The following is a 23,495-nucleotide window of genomic DNA, read 5'->3' on the forward strand; positions in this document are numbered from 1 at the left end:
ACAAACTTCATTAGCATGCAGGCCTGCTGTCTGTCACGTCGAGCTCAGACTGAGTTCCCAGGCCGGGCCGGGAGAGTGGGAGGGAGGGGAGGGAGGGGCGGGGTGGGGGTGACAGAGAAGACGCGGCCATTGTGCGATCCTGGGCGCCCCCCCTCCGCGTCCAGCAGATATTGGGACCCCGGCCCTGGAAACCAGCCCTCGAGTGGCTCTCCCTCCTCTGAGAACAAGATAATTTATCTCCCACTTTGAATCTGTGGTCCCACCCCTCCCGTCTCCCGTCTAGACTTCCGAGCGCTGGCCTTCGCCGCCCCCACCCTGCTCCCCCCTCCCTCAGCCCCCAAGTGTCACTTTGTCCTTCACAACTAAGATGGGGACTTGTGATTCGTCCAGCTGACGGAGACGAGACGGGGGTCGGGGGACACCCTGAGACGGCAAAGTGTCCCTCTGCCGTCACTCCTCACCCCCCAACCCGGGACGCTCCCGAGTCCGGAGGTCAGTTCGACCTGGCGGGAGACTGGGGACCGCGCGCTCCTGTCCCAGCCTGTCTCTCTCTTCCTCTGGGGATGAGGGTGGCCGGGAGGAACAATAGCTTCCCTCGCCCCTTCTTCCTGCCTCAGGTTAGAAAAGGCGGCGGGAGGAGGTGGGGACGGGCGAGTGACAAAGACCCCTTCCCACACAGGCGTGGGAGCCGGAGAGGAGGGGGCGTCCTCCGGGCGGGCTGTCATTTCGGTGGCCGTGGTGTCTCCAGACAGGGGCAGCACCCCCTCTTTGCCGCCTTCCAGGGAGAGCGGCGGGAGAAAGAAAGAGCGAGGCGAGCGGAATTCTTGAATGGACGGACCGATGCTACGTCACCGTCACCGGGCCGCACCCCCGCGCCACGGGAGGCTGGGAGCCGCGAGAGAGGCAGTCGGGCGGGCGGCAGGGGCCGCCGAGCCGCCTCTCCTCCTCCCAGAAGCCGGGTGAGTGGCCATGGGAGAGGGTCCTCGCCGCCTCGGCCATGCGGGCTGGGGTGGGATGGGATCCCCTGAAATCGGTCGGGGCGCCCCACCTGGCCCAAGGGCTGATGGAGGCGGGCGCGATCATCAGAGAAAGGAAAGGCTGATAAAAGATTTAAGGGGGGGACCAGAAGGGGCGGGGCGGGTGCGCGCAGGGGTGGCTGGCAGAGCGGGGTCTCCCCTCTTGGGTCCGGGGCGCCCAGGGCAGCGAGCCGAGGCAGCGGCCCTGCCCCGCCTCCAGAGCCTGGGGTGGGGGGGCCCTCCTTCCGCTCGCCCCGGGCGACCGCGAGACAGCTCACCAAGTTTGTCGATGGGATTCAGGGGAGCTTTAGGGTCACGGTGCTACTGATCCCATTAATCTGCCCCTCCCTCTCTCCAGCAGACGGCCAACATCTTAATGCCGGGACCAGAGGAGGGGCGGGAGGGGAGCGGAGTGCGGATGGGAGGGAAGAGAAAATGGTTCTGTATCTGGACTCCTGACCTTTCCTTTCCTGGCCCCGGGCCTCTCCGCCCTACAGACCTCAGCTCTTAGGAAAGGACCAAGTCTGAGGGGCTGGGGGCACGAGGGGGAAAAGGAGCCACGTTCCCACACAGGGGGAGACCAGAATTAGGAAAACAATCCAAGAGCATTTTGTAGGATTTAGATTAATTCAATTCCCCCTTCGTCCCCGCTGGCAGGTGGGAAGGGGGCTGAGGGGAGCCGGAAGGCAGGTGAGGTGTTGGGGCCCGAGCTTTGGGGAAGGCAGGGGTAACAGCCCTCCCCATCCCCTCCCCTGCCCATCTGACGCCGTCCTTAATCTCTTGTTTTTTCAGAAGGGCCAGGGGATGTAGACAGAAGGCACTGGTGTCCCCACCTGCACGGGGCTTCCTGGGGGCAGGCTGGGACCACTGTGGGGCAGTGGGGGCGGGAGGCCCCCAGACCACTTCTGGTCCCCCAGAGGCCAGATTTCTGGGAGAAGCCGAGGCTGTGGGTCACCAAACATACACACGCTCCATGACCCCCCCGAGCACGGACCTTGTTACCGTGTTTCCCTGGGCACTGTGTGTATGTTTTGGGGGTGGGGTGGGGTGCAGGGCAGGGCTCAGCAGGGAGAGGCACACACAGGGACCCCACGACTCTCTCTGATGAGGGCGGAAGGAGCCGGAGGCCCCCAGCTGTGTCTGTGTCCATTTTCCAGGGGGTCTGCAAGCTGGAGGGTTGGTGCCTCTTTGGCTTGAGGATCATTTCAGAGGAAACATCCCTTTATGCATGGGTGGGCTGGCAGAGCTGAGGCTGGGAGCGAGGGGGGGGGCATTCCAAGCACTCCTTCTAGAAATCAGGCTTGGAGGTAAGACTTACTCCTGACCCCTAGCCTTCCTTTTTATGATTTCCTCTGCATTAAGGTAGATTATCTTCCTGATTAAAAAAAGAAGGTGAGGAAGTTGTGGAATTGAGTTTGAGGCAGAAGGATTCACCACCTTCCCCCCCACACACACACACATGCGCGCACACACACCCACACGCACACACAAATACACTTCCCTTAGTGTTTCAGGAGCCGGGTCACCCAAATCATTCCCCTAAATAAAAATTCAGCCCGAAAGCAAAATACTGGGCCGGGAGAGTAGGTTCCACACCCAACATCGAAAGGAAAAAGCTGCTTTGTATTCTCACCTCTTGTGTGTGTGAGCCGGGGGGGGAGCAGAGGAGGAGAGGGGAGGCCAGCTCCTGGATCTGCTCCTGCGGATAGGAGCTCTAGAAAGCTCCCCCGCGATATCCTGAGGGCAGGGCGCTTTACTGCTTGTAATGCGGTCGGATCTGGACGGAAAAACAGAGGCTTGCCCCCGGGGTCTTCCCTTCTGTCCTGAGCAGAGGGGGCTGCGAGGAGAGAGTGTCCGGCTGGGCGAGGGGCTCCTCCTCCGGGAGGAGCGAGCAAGCGAGGGCCCTTGCTTCGCTTCGGACCGAGGCACAGCAGGCTGTGAGTGGGGGCTGAGGACACGGGGTCCAGGCAGCTTGGGGCTGGAGCGTCCCCGGGCTGCCCAGGGCCCTGCCCTCCTGCACATCTAGGCTTTTCTCTCCCAGCTGCCGCCCTGTGCTGCCCGGAGGGCTGGTGATGGACGAGGGCAGGACTGTGGAGGAGGGAGAGATGGGAGGGGGGAGGGTGGCAGGGAGAGGGGGGGGGGGACGGAGAGAACCCGAGCCACTCCAGGACTGTAACCTTCGCATTCTCCTCCTTGACAGGGCTGGGCGTCCGGAAGCAGCGGCCTCGGTCCGGTGTCACCGTCATCGTGGGCGACCACCTTGGCTTTTAGGGTATTTATCTTATTTGTTTGCTTTCAATGGAGGGGCAGGCGGGGGAGCTGGCCCTGTATGGCCTCTGTGTCCTCTCGTTCTCCCCACCTCGTCAGGTCACCCTGCCTCTTCCAGCTGTGGGCTCTGACTTTGCTCCACTCTGATGGCAGTAAGACCTGTGGAGCCTTGATGATGGGAGGGAGCGAGGGAATGAGGGGCCCCCCTGCGCCCGGTTCCGCGAGAGGGAGGAGAGGCGCTGGGGATTCAGGGGGTCCTTCCCCTTCTCTCAGCGGCTCCTAAGGGCGGCAGCCGGGGGACCCCGGGGAGGCGCGGAGATGTCTGTACCTGGTGACAGGTGAGAGAGGAGAGCGGTGTGGGTTGTGCTGAGCGGGATCCGGGAAGCAGGCACGTGAGGGTGTATGCCTCCGGGAGCATCCGACGCTCCCGCTGGGAGGGCCGAGGACATACCCTGGCGTGTGCCCAGGCTTCTGTGCGTGTGTGTGCAGGCACGGCGCCCTTACACACCCACACTTTTGCCCCTCAAGGAGGCCATTTGCGGATGGTGGACCCTCTGCTATCTCTGTCTCCTTGTCCTCACCTCCCCGGCTCCATAGGGCTCGGAGGCGGGCGGGCGAGCGCACCGCCTGTGGGTTTAAGGGAGGACCGGGGGCAGGAGGGGGCAGCGCTCACGGAGGCCGGAGGAATTCTCAGGCTGGCCTCTCACCACGAGAAAAACACTGTCTTGGGGGCAGGGAAGGGCGGCAGCCCCGGCGACAGGGTCCTCCAGATTGTGTCCCCAAGCCCTCAAACCTCCTCTGCCCTTATGGAGGTAGGCGGGTTGGTGTCCCCCAGAGCATCAGCATTTCTTTTCGTGCCAATTCTTGCTTTCCGAGTCGCCATCCCACAGACAATGCAAATATTCCATAGCAAAAGGATAATGGGTGGCAATGTTCATAATAAGGATGCACTTAAAAGGCAGAAATAAATACCTGAACCCACCTCCTCCAACCGCGGCTTCGGCTTCCATCTGTGTCCTCAAGGCAAACTCCTCTGGTGACTGAGACAAAGAAAAAATATGCTTTTTATTGAATTACCTGAATATTTCACGAGCGTGGCCTAACGCCAAAATGTATTCTGGACCCAAAGTGTAAAAATCTGTCCAAAAGCTGCATCCCGAGAGCACAATTGAGGCCATGTTTTTCTCTACGTGGGCTCTTCAGGCACAGACAATGGGTGGGCATCCGGACGGGGACCGTGGCGATGGGGGTGGGGCAGGCACTGGCAAGGGACAGGCTCCAGGCTGACTGAGACACTTCCACACTCAGATCAACGCCAGGGACTTGGGGGGCTCTCCCCCCAGCACCCCCAGAATCTCCCTGGAAGGACGGGGGTGGGGTCTGCAGGCCATGGCTCCAGAACAGCGACCGCAGTGGAGAGTGCTGTGGGCTCGGGTGGAGGCCTTTTTGGGGAGACTGAGGCTGACAGGCCAAGCAAAAGGGGACCTCAGGCCCCCTCTTGCTCTAGCGGCCGCCTCCCTCAGGCCTGCTGCTTCTGGTCCGAGATGGCGGAAGGGTCCCCTGCGGCCAGAGGAGCCGACACAGGCGGCGAGGCGGCCCCACCCCTCCCCTCCCACGCGGATCCCACTCGGGACACGCATTTTGGCAACACCCTCCCTCTCCACCCACAGCGCGTGAGAGCAAACCCAGACTGGCAGGGGCACCCACAGGTGCAGGCTGTCACTCCTGGGCGCCCACCCGGTGTCAGACCCCCGAGACCCCAATGAATGGCTGTGACGTCGCCTCTGTCCCAGGGGGCGGTCTCCTCTGCTCCCCTTCAAGTAGTTTCCTTTCGGAAGCTGGAATGCGGGCGCTGGTTGTGCAAACCAAGCCCGGCTAAGGCGCCAGTGGAGGTGGGGGGGGGGGTGTCTCTGCTTCCCTCAAGGCTTACAGCCCCGTGCCCCTGGGAATGAGCCCGAGGGGACCCCACTCGCCGCCACCCCTGAGCGGGAGCCCTGGGAGTTCCAGTCTGCCCACACAAAACCGAACAGAACGTGGCTTCATCGGGAATCTGGACAGATAGGGTGACTCCGACTTAAACTAATCTCCATTTTCTTTTGGGGGGGACTCCTTAAATGTGGACGCTGTCGGGGTTGAGGTGCTTCTGTAGAACCCACGGCAAGAGGCAGAGGACCTAGCTCTTTATCTAGCTATTTGGGGGAGACTGGGAAATGTACCCATTTCTTCCCAGACCTCAGTTCTTCAGAAGGGCCAGCTGAGTCTGATGTTGGCCAATAGGGGTGGGGGTGGGGGCTCTCCACGGGGCAAAGAAACCTTTCTGTGCTACCTCCCGTACCCCCACAAAATTATAGCAGTGTTGAAAGAGAAGGAAGGTTCATGCCGATCCCCACTCGGAGCTCACAGCGCTGCTGGGTGGCTCTGGGGTAAGGGGGGGGTGGGGCTAAGCCTGGGCCCACGGAGGGGAGGGGCCCCGCTGGCATTGGTGACAGAAGAGAACGGAGCAGAGCCTCTTGGCTAGCGGGAGAGCCAGCTCTTCCCCACCTGCCGCCCCGGCCTCGCAGGCACTGGGCGGCGAGGGGGCTGGGAGGCCGAGAAAGAGGTGCTTTTAAGGGACCTTGCGGGGAGGGTGGGGGCAAATGCGGAAATATCTGTAGGGGAAGCTGGTGTGTGTGTGTGTGCGAAGTGTAGGCCCTATTGAGGGTTACTGGAACGTCTGGAGGGTATTGGGTATCTTATAAGGGGGTGTGAGGTCGTGTACCTAGAAATATTGGGGGAGGTCTGTAGGTGGGAAGCTGGAAGGCTGGAGGGGCCTATAGTTTCTCTGGGGCCTGTTTTGGAGGGTGCATTTAAGGAGTGCGTCTAGCAGCACGCCAGTAGGGTAGGTTTATCTGTGAGTGTTTGGGGAAGCGTCCACTTTTCTGCAACTGAACTGGGGCAACAGAGACCCCAGTGCACGCCCCCCCCATGCTCCATTTTGAGTTCGAGGGGCACCTGGGAGGGGCAGGCAGAAAGAAAGCAGGCAGTGGGCACTTGATCTCTTTTCTTCTTTCCTCACTGTTGGCTGCTGTGCTCCCAGTTCTGAGAGGGTAAAGAATTGATGCTGTGGAAGCTTCTAGAAAGCCTTTCCCTTAGGTAAGGGTCCTGAGACCCTCTGGAGGCTGACAGAGGGGGGGAAAAAAAAGCTGTGCCAAGCACAGTCCCGAGACCTGGGGAAATCAGGCTGTCTGCTTCAGCCCCATACTGCCGCTTGGGTAGGGAAACTCAGGCCCCTGGCCTTTATCCTCTTTCGAAATGTCCCCCACCTCACAATAATGTAGTGGTTATTTTATTCAGACATTCTCCAACCTTTGAGGGGTGCATAAAATGAAACCCATTGGCCACTGGCTTGCATCTAACCAAGGCGAATAGTGTTCAGGCTCGGCTTTGTCCTAGACTGTGCAGAGAGGCGAGGCCCTGGAGTGGATAAAACAGTCTGGCTGGGCCTGCTGGGGAGACCCCAGGTCCCCCGGAGCACTCCTCTGTTGGCACAGCGTTCAAGGACGGCAGGTGATAGGGATCGGCCCTTACCAAGCAGACACACAGGCTCTAGGTATGTAAGTCGTAGGAGTTTTTAGCAAAGGGACGGAGAGTAACGTGGTTGGAGGGGCGTGACAACTCCGGAAGGGAGTTCGCAGAGCCGAGGACCAACGCGACTCAGCTAGGGCCCCGCAGCTCTCCCAGAGAGCTCCGCCGGGCAGGGAGAATCCGGACTCCCCCTGCGGGGAGACGCGAGCTGCCCCGGGTTGGGACGCTGCGTTTTCTGATTCTCTGGGCCAGATGGGGAGCCAGGTCAGGGAAGCCCGGAACTTCAAACCCCAGCTCTCCAGACACCCGGAGCTGGAGCGGAGGTGGGGGCCAGGGCTCGCCGTTGGAGGCGCACCAGGAAGGGTAAGGGAGAGAAGGCGGTGGCAAGAGCCTCCGTGGGGCTGGGTCAGATCTGTGGATGCTGCCCGGGTTAATGCCAGCTGGGACCCTCCAGCCTCCTCCACCTGGAACCTTGGTGCAGCGAGCAGGTTCCGAGAGATGCCCGTCCCCGCACAGCAAAGAGGGAGGCCCTGTCTCGCTCAGACTAACTTCCAGAATCTCTCCCTCCCTGTTTGGGGTTGAAAACCAACAGGACAGGTTTCCGCCCGTCCGGAAAGGTTAGGATCCCAGTCTGGAAGGGATCAGAACACAAGCACAAAGGATATCCTGAGCGGAGGCGGCAGGTGGGGGCAGAATCTCCAGTTATCTGGTTCTTTTTGATATTTCACCGATCTCTCTTCCCGTCTCTGCCCCCACCCCCACCCCCGGACCTGGTGGAACGTGTCTGGGGCCCAAGTGGAAAATGTAGGACCTCCAGAAAGAGGGAGGCTTGAGATCAAAACCCCAAATGGCAGCGGATGGGAGATGGCAGGCGGGTCTCGGGGTGGGTGAGGCCGCAGGAGGCTGGGAATCCGCACACAGAGGTAGTAGTTCCTCCCCCACCCCGTTCTGAGGGGGAGGGGCGCCCCAATTGCGCGCTCCAGCTCTTCCAAGGCAGGGGAGGGGCGGGGCCGGCGGGGAGACGAGGTGGTGACGTCAGACGTGGCGGAGCCAATCGGAGGCTGGCCTGGGGAGGGAGCGTGAAAGGATGAATGAAAAGTCCGGAGCCGGAGCGCGCCCGGGCCAGAGCAGCGGCCGCCGAGGAGGCGGGAGCTGGGGAGGCGAGGCCCGCCCGGCCGCGCTGGCCGCGGCTCGGCGGAGGCTGAGACCCGCGGGAGCCTGCACCCCGCGCCCGATGAGCCCTGGCGCCCCGGACCCGGGCCGCGGCTCTCCGTGGCGGGAACGCGCCGGGAGGACGGCGCGGGAGAGCTCGATGGGCGCCCTGGGCTCCATGTAAGTGGCCTGGCCGGCTCGGGGCCGCAGGTGGGCGAGCGCCAGCGTCCAGCGTGCCGGCGCGCCCCGAAGGGCCGGCCGAGCCCCACACCCTCCTCCGGGCTGCCCGCCGGGACCTCCGTGACGATTCCCGTTCTCGATCGGAATCCCCGCCAAGCCCCAGGGGCACCTCCCGCCTCGGGCCCCCGGCCATTTTCACAGCCTTGGGGGCTTTGTGGACCTCTTTGTACAAAGCCATTTCTGGGGGGGGGGGCGCGGTGGGGCCTGGGGCTCGCTCACCTGCACCGCCTGCCCCATCTCGTGGGTGCTCTCCCGGAACCCCTCCCGGGTGGGGTCTCTGCCCTTTTCTTCTCTCCCCGAGGCGCGCTTGGGAGGCTCTGGGGGCGCCCACCCCGCACCAGCCTGCCTCCCTCCAGGTTGCCGGGGTTTCCTGTTCCCTGCCGGGACGCTGCCGGGGCTTCCCTCATGATTCGCTGCTCGCCCCCCCCCCCTCGTTTCAGCGGGCAGCGGGGTTCCAGCCCTTGGCGAGCTGGGGGTCCCCGCGGCTCCCACGCAGAGGCTTGGGCTGTGGGGCGCGCCCCGCAGCCTCCAAGGGAGGGCGGCGGGGACCCCGTGGGCTGGCCGAGGCCTCCGCCGCGGTCCCTGCGGTCTTCCCGGGTGGCGCGAAAGCCCGCGAGTCCCTCTTCGTGCGGAAGGACCCGCCGAACTCGCGCTTCTGGCTCGGGTGGGGAAACCGGGCGTTCGAAGCTTCTCGGGTCCGGGGGCGATCCCTGGGCCTCCACGCCGCCGGCGCCGCGTCCTTCCCACGCCCTTTTCGGTGTCCGTGGTGCCTGTGTCCTGTACTCCGGGTCCCTTTCCGTCTTGGGCTCAGTTTCTCTCTCCGCCCCCACCTCCACCCCTGTGCCCTCTCCCACCTCCACCGGCGGGCGTCCGGGGGCGGGGGCGGCGGCGGCGGCGGCGGCGGCCGGGAGGCTGCGTGGAAGAGGCAGCGGCAGCAGCCAGGAGGCGGGGTTGGTTGTTATCTTTGGTTATCTAGCTGTATGAGTGGTGTGGAGTCTTCATAAAGCTAGATAACCGAAAGTAAAAATAACCCCATACACTGCGCAGAGGGCCCCGGGAAAGCTGGCCGCACGGACGGGCGGGGGGCGGGCTAAACGAGGGGCTGGGGGCGCGAGGACCCCCGGGCCGCGCGGGCGAGAGGAGGAACCGGTGGCCCGCGGGCCTCAAGACCGCACCCCAACCCCGGGCGGCGCAGAGGCGCCGCGCGATCTCACGCTAGCCGGGTGCTCTGGGGGGGAAGGCGAGAAAGGGGCGGGGTGGTTACTCAGGATGGGGCGTCTCCCCCCCCCCCACCCCCGGCCAGCCGTCTGCGGAGTGGGTCAGTGCGGGGTGGGGGGGGGTGGTGGGAGGGGGGAAGCCGCTCCAAGGGAGGGATCTGTTGAAATCTGGTTGCAGGGTTATTTGGGACAGTGCCTCAGGCTCCGGGCCCAGGCCTCTCCCGGGGGCGCTGGCTTATCCACAGCTCTTGCTGGGGTGGGAGCTTTGGGGGAGCGCCCCCCCCCCCAAGGAGAAAAGGAACGAGCAAGGTCTTTGCTTAAATCGGTTCCTTGAAGCCACATAGGCCTACCCAGCTGGGCTGGGAGCTGAGAATGGCGAGGTGGAGACCAGGGGAGGTTGAACGGGAGGTACAGCCTGGGTTCTGGGCCGGTGGGGTGCTCGCTGTGTCTCAGCCTCCTCGCTTCCGTATCCGTTACTCCTTCCCACCCAGGACCTGAGTCTGGTGTCTTGAAAAGCTTCTCGTGTCAGCATTGTCTTCACTGACCAAATGGCTCGAGTTGGGGTCTTCCAGGACACCCCACATTCCCACGCCATCCTGGCTCTTAGAAATCGTCTCCAAGAGCACATAGCCTGGAGGAGCTCGAACACAAAGGAATTTGTAGCTTAGTATTTATGCTGCCCAGAGAAAGCAAAGAATTAGAGAGATTAATCAGGGCCTTTCCTAAAAGAATCCATTTATCTGGCCTGACCTAAATATTTTAAGCAAAAGTGTTTGGGTGCAGCTGAGAGGAGAGTGGTCCAGAGTGACTTGGTAGAACAAAAGTGAACGAAACAAAACTGGAAGTGGCCCTGCTGCTTTTATCTCCCCGTCCCACCCCCCACCACCTGGCCTTCCAGAACGCGGGACGACTGGACAAAATGACCTTGTACTGCCCAGTTCCCGGTGTAAATTTACAGCTTCCTCCAGGAAATGATTTTACAGCTAGGAGATTATGATTCAATTACATATTATGTGGGAGAAATATTGGGGAATCCAAAGGGAAACCGTCGGGCTTCAGAGAGCCTGGGGCACACGTTTCCTCCCTTCAGAGATCTGGAGGAAGGAGCGATGAACCGCCTCTCGCCTCTCCCTTTTTCAGCTGTTTGGAATTTGGTGTTTTCGGAGGGGGGCAGCGGAGACAGGATTAGGGAGGAGAGAGCGGGTTCAGGCAGGGTCCGGGAGTCCCTAACACCACACCACACCTCCCGGTAACAGCCTCCGTCTACGAGCCTCTCTCGGATCCTCAGAGGCCCTAAGGTAGCTGTCACTAGCCCCATTTTACAGATGAGGAACCATAGACCCCCGTGCGTTGCTAATGTCGCTCCGTAGTTTCAAACCCCAGGGGAAGGACTGGAAGGTAAGGTGGGGATGTATCAGAAGAGAGGGGATTAGCGCAGCAGGGAAAGGGAAGGCCCGGGAGGGAGGAGAAAGGAGAGAGCCTCGGGCCTGGTTGTGACGGGGGAGGAGGGGGAGGAGGAAGAGGAGGAAGGTGAAGCACGAGAAAGACAGGTGCTTTTTTTTTTTTTTTTTTAAACTCTTCTTGCAGCTGGTTGGAAATGCGTATTTGGATCTGCTGAGACTCATGCGCACAAGACTTCCAACTTCTGTTCTAACCACAGTGGATTTATATTGTTATCGTGGGGCCTCATTAGCACGTCTGACCACAGGGTCTCCGAAGGAGGACGAGGACGGGAGGCCTGAGGAAGCTGGCGGGTGGAGGGCTTACACCCTGCAGAACAAGGATCTCCGGGGAGAGGGGACGGAGGCCGGGAGGGACGTGGGGGTGAGTGCGTGCTGCCTGCCTTACGCGTACATGTGGTGGTGCGCGTGGGTGTGTGGGCAGGGCTGCGGGAGAGGGGTGGGTGGCTGTGCCGGGGGCTGTGTCTGCTCATGAGGGTGACAAACTCAGTAACTGCTGTGAGGCTGGGTACGTGTGTGACCCCCGTGGGCAGGAGGCTGGGCTGTCAGATCACGGATGCCTGACTGCACCTAGGTTTAAGTCCACCGGAGGAACAGACATTCTGGGATCCGGGAGGCTCCTCGAAATGCAGACATCGCCGTGACACCATGGAGTCCTGCTGCCTGCCTCCCCCAACCTTTATGGCAGCTGAACCCGCTAGGAGCACTGGTGGAGTGGGGGTGCAGGGGCCTCGCTTGAAAGGGGTTCACAAGGGCCTCACCGGTTACCGGTTAGGAAATTTCTTTCTGGCTATCAACACACTTCTGTCTGTGTCCACGAGTTTTTAGTTCTATTCTTCAGATCTTGCAACATCCACCCATTCCTACTGGGAACCAAGTTCTAGGCTGGTTTCTTTACCCATTTCGGTCCTCTGCCTTCATTCCAGCGCCCTCCTATTGAATTCTGAGTCCCAGAGTTCAAAGGCAATTTTCTCCTCAGTATCTGACTCAAGTTTTACATCATCACTCACACCCTCACCTGGGTCAATTTTTCCCCAATTCGAGGCATTGCAAGGTCTCTCCGGTCGTAAGCATCATCACCATCACCAAGCCTGGGGAGGGACAGAAATGGAAACAGCCTGTGTGACTGAATGGGGGTCTGTGCTTCTGCGTGTCATTCAGCAGCTACGATATCTCTGAGCTTCAGTGGGATGTTCACATAAGGGGGAGAAGAAGATGTGCGCTCAGGATTGTTACACGGAGCAGACAAGGAATTGTATGTAAACGATCTTGTAATATGTTGTGGTATCCATGCGCAGAGAGTAATTCTCAGGGTACAGAAGGGTTAAAGGCCACAGTTTGGAACAAGGTTTTGAAAGCGCACGGTTGATCTCAGAATGCAAACAGGGTAGCTTTTCAGTATGTTCTTGACTGAGGATCTCACAACATTTAAACTTGAGGAAGTTCCTCCTTTTCCAGCCTCGGAGTTGAGGAGGGACTCCTGGGGACCTGGGTAGGCAGTGTCTGAAGCGTGGGGAGAAGGAACAGCCTTCGAGAAGCCTGTTAAGAGGCTAGAGTCCACAAGGACAGAAGGGCCATTGTGTTTTCTGTTCTTTACGGATCTTACCACCTACTGGTAGAGAACTCACAACTGGTAAACTGAGTTATGGAGATAGAGAATGTGGCACGGGTAAATGGTAACTCCAAGTGTATTCCGTTAAGTTTCCAGTGTGACAAAAAACACAGGTGTTAAATTTAAGGACCGGTTAGGTAGCGGGTAGAATTAACCAACCAAATAGAGACCTGCCTACCAGCATATACAGACTGAGCAACTTTAAGAAGAGGTGTTTTCTCTCCTCTTGCCTCCCAGCCCCCACCCCTACCCCAACCCCCAAGTCAATTCCCAAGGCTAGTAACCCACCAGAGAAGCATAGGCCCCTCTGCGTTCTTCTGGGTCTGGAAGTCCTTCTTGAAGTCTGCAATTCCCAAGGTTTGGGAATTGGAATATTCTGATATTTATTTATTCCCCACCTTCCCACCCTAATGCTCTGGGGACAGATTGACCTTTCCGCCTTCCTTCCTTTGCTATCAAGACCTCAGAGATCATGGGGGGTTATGGCGCTGGCTCATCCAGGGGCAGGTGTGCCAACTTCCCTGCAGGATAAATGAATTTAGGTTAATGTTTTAAAAATCATTGGAGGGAAAGAGTAGACAAAAGTATGAAAACGATTCTTGGAGCTTTGAGGAAAATGAGAAGCAGGGTTATAGAAGGTAAAGGTGAGTAGCTGCATGTTCAGGTGGGAGAGAGCTGGGAGAAACAGGGGAGCCCTTCATTGCCACCCAGGCTCTCCCAAGGCTCCGAGTGACACCCCCCTCCTCCTGCCCTAATCCCCCCATTAAGGCTGCTCTGAGTTTGTTATGACAGCGGCTGAAGGCAGCTGAATTGCTGTTTGCTGTGTCTGCTAATTGGACTGAAGGGTTGGAATCTGGACACTGAAAGAGACCATTGTTGCTGTTTACCTTCTACAACTGCCTCCCTGGGGACCTTCTGGGTGAAGGGGAGCAGCATGCCCCCAGGGTCATTGCACCCATGCCCTGTCTCTGCACAAGGGCCTGGGATGGGGACACAGTTCATCTCCCTGCCTCATCTCATTGGGACGGTTTGAGCTTCCACAGCACCAAAGAGACAAGCTCGATGCCTGAGTCGGTCTCCAATCCAGATCAGGCCTGGGGCCACCAGGAGGTCCCAGGAGATGCTTTCCTTCCTGCTTATTCCCTTCCTCTTCAGGGGCCCTGGCTTTCCCTCTCCCTCCAGCTCATCAGGCTTAACCCCTGTACTTTTTCTTATGTGCTTTCTTCCAGGCCAGTGATTCTCAACTTGGTTATGCACTAAAACCACCTGGGGAGCGTTAGGAAAAAAAACCGATGTTGGGGTCCAGCCCCAGGCCAATGAAATCAGAGTATCTGGGACTGAGGCCTAGACATTGGTATCATTTAAAAGTTCTCTCCGTGTTTCTAATGTGCAGCTAGGATTAAGAACCACCGATGTAGGCTTACCTCTCTTCCCTGGGACACACACACACAAACACACGCACCTGTGCACACATACACAGGCACACACATGCCCTTTCCTATTTCCCTGCCTTTCCTCTCGAGCTCTTGATGGCTATAATACAACTGAGCAGATTGCTTCAACTATGCGTCTTTCCCAACCTTATTTCTAAACTCCTTGTAGGAACCTTAGAATTTAGGATGGAATTTAGAGGTCGGTACCCTGTCAACTACCTCAACCCGAGCTCTTCCCCAAGAGCAGGAACGATGACTGTATCTCCCTGTGGATTTCCAAATAGGATCCAGATGGAGACTGAGTTAACCTATGACCCTTAAGTCGTTAGGGATGAAGCGGTGTGAGGTTCAGAGTTGCAGGGACCCTTAGGCTCCTCCTCCCCCCAGGTAGCACTGGCAATTTGGACATCTTCCCAGAGGAGAGACTTTCCCCGGGGGTGTCTGCGCCCTTGCTTACCGTTTCCCAATGTTTCCGCTTCTTCTCTTCCTTTTAGCTTCTCACCTGGGGCGGGTGGGTGCTCGTCACCCTCCCGCCCGCTTTCCTCCACTCCTGGGCCAGAGCCGCGTCCAGCACCACGGACAGCTCCCGGGCGGTGAGTAGCCGGCCTGCAGGCCCCCTTTGGGAGGCTTACGAGGGGGTCTTCTCTCGGTCTCTAGATTTTGTGATCTGTGGGGACTGTTTGCAGGCAGCTGCGGGGTCTCAGGAAGAGGGAAAAGCTGAGGGCAGTTGGCATTCCATCTCCAGGAAATTGGGTCTGTCCTCTTCGGGGAGTGGGAACTGAACGGTGTGGGGGTGGGGTGCTGTTGCAGCGGTGGGAAGGATGAGAGGTGGATGCGGGAAGTGTGTACCCTAGACTCATGTAAGGTCAGCCAGAGCCAGGATGAGCCTCCGCCCTATATCCCTCATTTTACAGATCCCAAGAGAGTGGAAGAGTCATGCCCAAGGTCACTCAGCTGGGTGGTGGAAATGCCAAGAGGCAGCCTCCTCAAGTCCAGCCCGGCCCTGCCCACTGTGTCTGATGTGTCCTGTAGGAACCTCCCTGCCTGACTCGCGTGCGTGCGCAGGCCTAATGCTGGTCGGGAGGGTCACAGGTTGTCCTTGCACGGAAAGGGACAGAGCACGTGTCTGGGCGTGTGAGGTGTCCACACAGGCCGGGAAGAGGTGGGCCCAACTGCTCTCTCTGTCAGAGGTTTGCAGGGGAGGCCTCAGAGAGAAGCACGGGGGAAGGCATACCTAGCAGTGGCTGGCAAACCCATGGGGAAAGGGGCAGCCATCTGCCAGGGCACAGAGGCCAGCGGATGGCCACAAGGAGTCTCCAGAGGCCAGCAAGAGCCACGCAAACTGGAACGGGGCCTGGGAAAGGCCCTTCTGTGTGCCCAGGCCTGCTCCTCCGACACCGGGAGCCCAGAAACAAAGGGGCTATTCTCGCTAGGATGTGATGCCGCCATCTCCGGCTGGCAGTGCCAGGTGGTGGGGGCATCAGGGGGTGTCAGTCTATTATGCCCCCCCCCAACTCTTAGGTCCTCTGGGGCTGGATGTTGGGGAGGTGGGTGTTCCATGCTATGTTGCCATGGCAACCGCCCCAGCCCCCACCTTCCAAAGCACAAAGAGAGACAGCTTTCACCCCCACCCCCAGGAAGAACCTGGGTCTGGTTGGGAATCTTCCCTTGGGAATCCTCCTTTCTGAATCACAAGCCTTGGCATGCATGAGCATCAGCCTCCTTTCAGCACTGGAGCCGCACAGGCAGGGAGGCTGGTGCATCCAGAGACTCTGGGAAGGTTGTGCGAGGGAGCCGGAGTCCCCTGTACTTAACCCTCTCCACCCTCAAGCTCTCCTGTCCCTCACCTACAGCCGAGGCCATCCTCAGCCTTCTAAGGTGATGGGGCCTTGACCTTCTGCTCTTTCCCAGAAGCGAGGGACACCCTGCTACCCCCAGCCAGCCTCCAGGCTGTGGGAACGGGAGAAGAGGAGGGGGGTCATTCCTGCCACCCTCCGCCATTACTCATTAGGCATTCTGCCCCCTCCTTCCGCTCGTTAAGCCTGATTTGCATACATTTGCATAATACAACTCATTTGCATTCCAGGAGGCTCATGGTAGGAGCCAGAAAAAAAGGGGAGGGGGTTGGAGACGAGAGAAAAGGGGAGAGATTTTGTTTTCATCAAAGTGTGTGTGGGGGGGGAGGTGGCAGGAAGAGGACAGACATAAAAACTCACACTACTTTCTTTCTTCCCTTCTGCCGTCCCTCCCTGAGCTGGACTCAGATGCCAAAGAGAGATGCCAAGGGGCCGGCTTTTCTGTCCTTTTTTGTCTTGCTTCCTCCGGCCTTGGCTCCCCAGCCTGGCCCCCCACCTTGTTGGGCTCGGGCTTCAGAGAGAGAGAAAGAGAGAGGCAGGGGTAGGAGGCAATGCTGTGGGAACGGAAGCGGAGGGCGAGTGAGGTCGCCGTGTGAGGCAGCTGGCACCCCTAAGATGGCGGGCTCTGACAGGTGGACGGACGTGGCGGGGGCTGAGGCCCCGGGAACCCAGGAAGGACTTGCTGGCTGGCCGGGAACGTGGCTGAGGCTCCTTGCTAGTAGAACTGGGGAGAGCGGGCGGGAGGGATGAGGCATGGCAGCCCCAGAGGAGAGTGAGGCTGGCACAGGAGCAGGGCTGGTGGGGCGGCCTCCCGTTCACTCACAGACCCCATGAGCACCCGGTGGTCAGAGGACTTGACGGAGGATCTTATGGACTGGGTGATGCACAAAGACGGGGGGGGGGGTGGTGAGAACTGGGGGGAGGGTAAGGTGCGGGCAGGCAGGACCGCCTGCCAGTTTGAGGGTCTCTCTGGGGCCTTGAAGGGCTGTCGTGTCCTCGAGGTGGAGCTCCAGGTTTTCCCTGCTCAGCCTGGCGGTCTGGCTTCCCTCGTCTCTCGGCCCTTGTGAAGCTACACCCTGGAGACCACCCACGGCCCCGCCAAGGGCCCACCGCCCACCCCCACCTCAGGCCAGGAGACCTCTGCAGCGCAGTCCCCGCTGGCCCCGGTCCTGCCTCCTCCTGTGGCCTTTGGCCCTCCTGTTACGTCCTCGCTCATGCGTCCTGGGTTCTGCTCATTCAGTCTTCCAGGTCTTCATTTGTGAGTGCTCCCCAGGGCTCCACGGTCCTGCTACGTTTATCGCGTCAGCCATTGTGGGCTCTAGACTTCTAGAAACCTGCCCGCTTCACAGGTTCTGGCTTCTCTGAACTCCAGATCTGTCCCCTCACTGCTCTGTGTGTGCTCCTGCCCTTAGCTCCTGGGGCAGAGGCTGGAGAGGTGCCCCTGCTTGGGTTCCACCCAGGCCCGAGCAGCAAGGAGGGCTGGGAGCACTCCTGTGCTTTTGGCTTCCCTGGTGGCGAAGAAGCCAGCCTCCCTCCCAAACCGCAAGGTGGCCACTCCCCAGACGCGGTACAGGGTCCCGGTGCTCACTGGCTCAGCATGTGCTCCCGCCTCCCCCCTCCACCTGCGGTGTCACCAAACTGCTAGGCCCTCGGGTCCCTCCCCCTCCACATCACCCACGTGAGGACCATCCCTTCCTCCCGGGCAGCGCCTCTCGCACCCACACCTTCCTTTCGCTTGGCCCCTGCCTCCGTGGCTCGTTCCGTCAACAGGCGTGTGCCGAGTGCCGCTGGGTGAAGGCGGAGGGGGGGTTCGGGGCTGCTCTGTGGAACCAGCAGTCTGGCAGGGAGGGCGGACAGGCACCACGGGATACCGGGAGGACCGTTGTCCTGAAGACCTGAGCCAGGCTCCGGGGAGCATGGGGCCGCGGGCAGGCAGGGAGGGCCTCCTGGAGGGGCCGAGGGGCAAGTGGTGACAGGTGAGCAGGAGGTCGTCAAGTCCAAGGTGTGAGGGAGTGGGCGGTGGTGAGGGGCCAGCTGATGTGAGGGGAGGGAGGAAAGAGCAGGCTGGGCTAGGGGACGGGGCTGTCGTCACAGGGACTCTGGGCTGGGAGGAGATGGGGCACGGAGGCTGAAGTTGGTTACCGAGAGAGCCTCATGTGCCCCAGCAGGGGGGCTGGACTTGCAGGGTGCTTAGCTGACAGCCTCAGATATGCCGTGTATGGGGGGGGGGGGGTTGGACGGCGAGCAGCACACAGCCCCTCCCAGGAGGGACAAGGACACCGCATCCACATCCAGATGCCTGCTTAGCCCAGTGCCCAGCCGGAGGTTTCACTGGCTCCTGCTTAGTTCTGCAAATGAGGGAACAGAGGCCTGGGAGCCCCCTAGGAAGAGTCTCTGCCCCTCCCCCAGACTCACCCCACCGTCCACATGCGTGCCCCCCCCCCCCCCGCTTACACAGTGGGTAGGCCAGTGGGGGCTCCCTGGGAGAAGCACGGGTGCCCCGAGGGCAGCACAGGAGATGGGCCGCTGGGGACTGAAGAGCAGAGAGGGGGCTCAGTCCTGGAAAGTCCCTGGGAGACGGGGTGCGGGAAGGGGTGCGGGCTATCAGGCGGGGAGATCCTTCCTGGAGAAGGTGGCGGAAGGCTGGAGAGGCATCTGAGGAGCCGCTGTGGCCACCGGGGGAGGGGGAGAGGGAAGTGGGGGGGCCGGCCCCCGCCCCTCCCCCAGGCCCAGCCTTTGCACAAAGACTTCTCTGTGAGTGGCCACGGAAGTGGCCTTGTCAGGTGAGGGGGCTTAGCTCCCGGGGCTAAGGGGTGGGTGGAAGGGGATTGGAGGAGGGGAGGGCTGAGGGGCAGCCTCAGGCTTTAACCAGATCTGGGAAGGAAATGGAGAAGCTGACACCTAGCCAGAGCCTCACAGTGAGGCCAGTGAGGCCCTGTCCGAACCTTCCCAGGACAGGCTCCTCTCCACGGTCCTGTCAGGCCCTGCCAGCCCCCAGCAGCAGGGTCCTGCCGCCCGCCTCCTTCCTTGCTGTAACTCCCTCCACCCCGGCCCCTCTAGCCTCCCTTCCCGCCCTTTCACGGGGCTCCCCAGCTCCTGCACGGGGCTCCCCCCCCCGCTCGCTCGCTCCCTCGGGGAGGGCTGTGTTGGGAAGGTAGAAAGAAGCCAGGGCCCCAAAAGAGGCGCGAGCCTGCCTTAGACTCCACACCCAGTCTCGTCCTCCCCCGGGAAGGTTTCTCTCCTTGCCTGACCTGAGTGCCGCCTGCTGTCAACCAGCGTGTGGATAGACCCCTGCCCCACCCCCAACGCCTTGCTGCGCACACTGTTCCTTGTAATAAGTGTGTGGCTTTGGGCCCCGGGAGCAGCAGAATGGCAGCGGGCACCTCGTCGGGCTGCAGGCTGCTCACAGATCGGATAGCAGGGCTCCATCCGCAGGACGGACAACAGAAGGAGGCTTTGGTTGTCGACTCTGGATCAGACAGGCCGGTCAGGAGACCCTGGCTTCCCTCCCTTGCTAGCTAGGTGACCTTAGGCAAGTCACTTACTGTCTTTGGACCCTAACTTCCTTCCACGGTTACTCCGAGGGATCAGCTGGGTCGGTGTGAATGAGGGTGAGGCCATGTGCAGGTGGACAGTGCTAATTCTAGAGGGACACAGTTAGAGGGGCCACTGAGGTGGGGACAGTCTGGAAGGGCTTCCGCGGCTTGGAAATGAGGGCACGGATCGCTGGGGAGCAGGGGGCCGGGAGGGACTCGCAGTCTGTGATGAAGGCCTGTCTGAAGGCGGGGCTGGGCTCCGGGCGCTGCCCAGAGCTCTCGTGGGCTCAAGCAGGCAGGTGTCTCGGTGGCCATCCTCCTCAGGAAGAGCTTCCCCTTAGGGCCGGTGTAGACACCGTCCAGCAGCCCTGGGAAGAGCGAGGGTGGGGTGAGGGTCCCCCACAGTGTCCTAACCCTGCTTGCTTCCCGCAGCCCGCATCTCGTTGTTCTCCAGAGGGAGCGCTAGCCGGACATCGTGACGCTCCGGCGAATGGGCCCAAAGGGGTCCCTCCAAGCCCTGCCGCCCAGCCCAGGACTCTCTCAAGTCCCCGATGATCTTATGCTCCTCAGCATTGTCAGGAGTGAGCTGAATTCAGACTTACTGAGGTCCCCCAGCCTATGGGCCAGGGAGACTTTGAGCAACAGGGGCTTTTGTCTCGGAGCGGTCATTCCTTGTTGTACAAGCTTGAGCTGGGAGGAAGGATGGTTTGGGCATCATCCCCCACTGATAGCAGTGGAGCCTGTAGGCCTGCAGGGAAGGACCAGGCTGAGGCTGGCATATGGAGGGAGAGCCCTGGGCACAGGGGCATGAGCCTCACCCGGCCAGGGCTACCTTCTGCCGGGTTTGTCCATCTGGCACCAGCTGGCTTTCCAGCGCTGCCCCCACAGCCAACCGGACTCCTTCTGCTTCTGTTGCCATAGCAACTGGCTGCCATCTTGTACTCGGGGCACTATCTCCTATCTGGATTTTCCCATGGGGTTCCTGGAGGATGGGACGTAGGTCTCCAGCGATGTATCCCTTCCTCCTGATAGCCATCCGATAAGAACGGCCACGATGGGGGCCAACGACACGTCAGGCTCTGTGCTAAGTACTCCCTAGGTGTTATTTAATACGGCAGAGAAAGCCTCCATGTGATCAATTTAAAAGGTTCCCAGTTTCTTGTTTCTATGACAGACCTTTCCTCTCTCCAACCAGGAAGCACCACGATCTTGCTTATTCTGCCTTGCAAGGTCCTTCCCAGTGTCTAACTGAGACCTGTTCTGCTGAAGTACCAGTTCTCTGACCCTGGGCTTGACATGGCTAGATGGAGAGGTAAGGAACGGACTGTCACCTGCTTTAGTCACTTTATTGGGCTTCGTGGACTCCAACTGATGGCCTAGGGAAACACACATGGGTACCTTGGTGAGGTCTGAGTGCCCCTTAAAGACTTGGGGACACAAGTCTGCAATCTTTTGTTCAGAGGGGCACCTGGCTGGCCCAGTCAGTAGAGCATGCGACTCTTGATCTCAGGGTCATGAGTTCAAGCCCCACATTGGGTGTGGAGGCTACTTACAATAAAACAATGATAATAATAATTAATGAATGAATAAAATCTTGTGGAGAGAAGGGGAGTCAGTGTCACAAAACGCTTTGAAATTTCCCTTCCTTGCCCCCATCCCCACCCAAAGAGAAAAGCCAGAACCAGAGGCCATCGGAAAGGGCTAGTCTCTCAGGCCCTCAGCAGGGGGGAGTCCCCTAGGAAGGCAGGCTCCCCGCTCCTGCCACTGGGGAGGTTCCAACAGGGTCCCTGGGAGATCCTGAGATGGTGAGAATTCCCTCCCTCTGGAGCTCCAGCACAAGGCAGAGAATGGTCACCTTGACCTAGAGGGGCATCTCTAAGGGGCACTGAGCAGGGGCCAGCTTTGCTGAGGGAATCTCCAATGAGGGGCAGGTGGGGAGAGAAAGGAGGCCATTCTCAACTGAGGCAGGGTGGGCTGGCAGGGAGGGGCTGGGGATAATTTATGATATCATTGTTTCCCCGCCCCGCTTTCCCAGCCCCCCTTCCCAGCCCCCTGCTACTGTACTGTTGCTAGGAGATGCTGGCTGTCCGTGTCTGGGCTGGGAGGGCGGAGCCGACAGACCCTGCTCCGTCTGGACTCCTCCTCCCCCCCTGCGGGGGAGGGCCTGCTCTGAGCTTCACCCACCACCCCTCCCCAGGCCCCGACACGCACCTTCTCTTCTGTTGTCCCCCAAATCTAGCCAGCCTGGGGCTCGTGGGGCTCGTGGGGCTCCCGGGCGGCCTGAGGATCTGGGGCAAGGAAAGGGACAGTGAGCAGTGGAGGGAGAGGCTGGCAGACTCAGCGGGGGGTGCTTAGGAGAGGCCGGCTCACCTCAGGGCCTCTGGGAGCCAGCCCGGGGCAGGACGAGCGCCAGGGGAAGCCGGAGGCCTCCAGGAGCCCAAGTTCGAGGGAGACAAGTCTTTCCCTTTGGGGAGCTACCAGTACAATGGGTGAGGCAGACCCCACCCACACCCCTCCACGGTACCGCCCCAGTCAAGGTCGGGGGCCTGTAAAGACCATGTTTAGGGGCAGGGGTGGGAGCGAGAATGGAGGTAGGGCAGGCAGGGACATAAGGCTGGGCCTTCTGGTCTGAGCGGAGCTGGGCAGCACAGGGGCTCGGCCCCCCCTCCTCTTCCGGAGACTCTCTTTTCAGATTTTAAAGCCCTTGGAGAAGTCAGATGGGGTGAACCTCAGGGACTCCCGAAGCTGCTGGCTCCTGACCCCGGCCGGGGCAGGGGAGGGAGGCCGTGGCCACGGTCGTGCCCCTAACGCAGATTTCTGTGTGGCCCCTGCTCGTCCTGTTCATTCCTAGGTGCTGAGGCTCCTAGGTCTCCCCCACCCCAGGAAGGAAGGGGCTGACCTCGATTCCACACCCACTTGCTCACGCGAGCCCTCTCGCAGCCGTCTCCTCTGTCAATCTGCTGCCAGGCCCGGAGTGGTTCTGTCCCCCGCTTGGCAAAGCTGCAGTCAGGGCCCCACGAAGGATGTGTGGGTCACCCCGCGTCACGGGGCTGGTAAGTTGGGCTTCAGATGGGGCCTGGTGGGTCCCCCGCACAGGCTGCGTCCCTCCCCGTGGCTCCAATAGAACACCTCCTAACACACTGAGTGACTGAGGGGCGGAGCCCGTGGGCAGGGAGCCCGCGGCAGGTGGGAAGCCGCAGGATGCTACGGCCGTCCTTGGGGGTGAAGACGGGACTGGAGAAGAGACCACAGTTGCTGCAGAAATCACCCAAACCTTCCCAGGTTTGTCCTTGGCCAACGGAAGCATGTTCCCCACCTGGTGCCGAGTCCCTTGGGCCTTTACCTCTCCCCTGCTGGGGACCTGAGTCCCTCGCCCTGTCATGGCCTTGGGCAGAGCTCCTGGAAGACACGCCCAGTCTCAGCCCTCCCCAGCCCCCTGCCTTTCTGGTGGAGGGGAGCCCCGAGGGCCGCTGGACACTCTCCCTGGAACTCTGTCCTCTGCTTCCTGCTAAGGTCTCCATCCAAAGAGAACGTTTTTTACTCTTGCCATTTTTTTCTTTTCAGACCGAAAAGAAGGACGTATTGCACTCAGCTGGCATGGGTTCCCTCTGAGAAGCCCTCCTGGATTGATCGAAGTGGCAAGACCCCAGCTCCAGCCTGGGCTGCCCGTTACACCCGGAGCCACCCGGGAGAGGACTTCGTCCCACCCTTGCTCCCGTGGCCACCGCTGTCCACCCTGGTCCAGCCCAGTTCCTGTGGCGTCCGAGCTGAGAGTCCTCTGAGATGGCGGTCCCGTCTCAGATCTAATAAAGACTCCTGAATGTTGAACCAGTCCGGGTGGTGGTGATGTACCTGGGCAGGGTTGGGAGGGGAAGGCTCCCTCGGAGAGACCCCTGCTGGGGGAGCCCCTGTTGCAGCAGAAGGGGGCGGGGAGCCTCACTAAGACAGAACTCCCCGCTGTGGGCGTGGGCGGGGGGCAGTGAAGACCTCCTCAGCTCCTCCTTCTGGCAGCCGTCCCAGGGCTCCTGGCAATGCCATCAAGGCCCTGGTCAGTCCCAGCTCAGAGTGCTGGGCAGATGCTCCCAGCAGCTCCCCAAATTGTAGTTTGAAACCTGGATTTTTTTTTTTAAAGCTTATTTAT

The 23,495-nt window shown here is 60.4% G+C and overlaps 1 protein-coding gene across 17 annotated transcripts; it reads left to right on the forward strand.

Moving 5' to 3' along the window:
- The first annotated feature begins 375 nt into the window (after positions 1 to 375).
- LOC105261353 lies at positions 376 to 23,182 on the forward strand. Of its 17 annotated transcripts, XM_019822407.3 has the most exons (10): positions 501 to 617; positions 783 to 959; positions 3,217 to 3,288; positions 14,457 to 14,555; positions 14,877 to 15,015; positions 16,847 to 17,076; positions 19,787 to 19,935; positions 20,550 to 20,666; positions 22,206 to 22,407; positions 22,919 to 23,182. In XM_019822407.3, the coding sequence occupies exons 1-7, from the start codon at positions 564 to 566 to the stop codon at positions 19,907 to 19,909; spliced, it is 894 nt and encodes a 297-aa protein (XP_019677966.3). In that variant the 5' UTR covers positions 501 to 563; the 3' UTR covers positions 19,910 to 19,935; positions 20,550 to 20,666; positions 22,206 to 22,407; positions 22,919 to 23,182. The 17 variants fall into 17 exon arrangements, 3 of the variants coding, with proteins under 3 accessions (XP_019677966.3, XP_019677967.1, XP_019677968.1); XR_006591721.1 differs by lacking the exons at positions 501 to 617; positions 783 to 959; positions 3,217 to 3,288; positions 16,847 to 17,076 and adding exons at positions 7,976 to 8,180; positions 11,166 to 11,281; positions 19,254 to 19,429; XR_006591720.1 differs by lacking the exons at positions 501 to 617; positions 14,877 to 15,015; positions 16,847 to 17,076 and adding an exon at positions 376 to 492 and having other exon boundaries at positions 749 to 959.
- Positions 23,183 to 23,495: the final 313 nt, after the last annotated feature.

Source organism: Felis catus, chromosome F1 (genome assembly GCF_018350175.1).
Source record: "Felis catus isolate Fca126 chromosome F1, F.catus_Fca126_mat1.0, whole genome shotgun sequence".
Taxonomy (NCBI): domain Eukaryota; kingdom Metazoa; phylum Chordata; class Mammalia; order Carnivora; family Felidae; genus Felis; species Felis catus.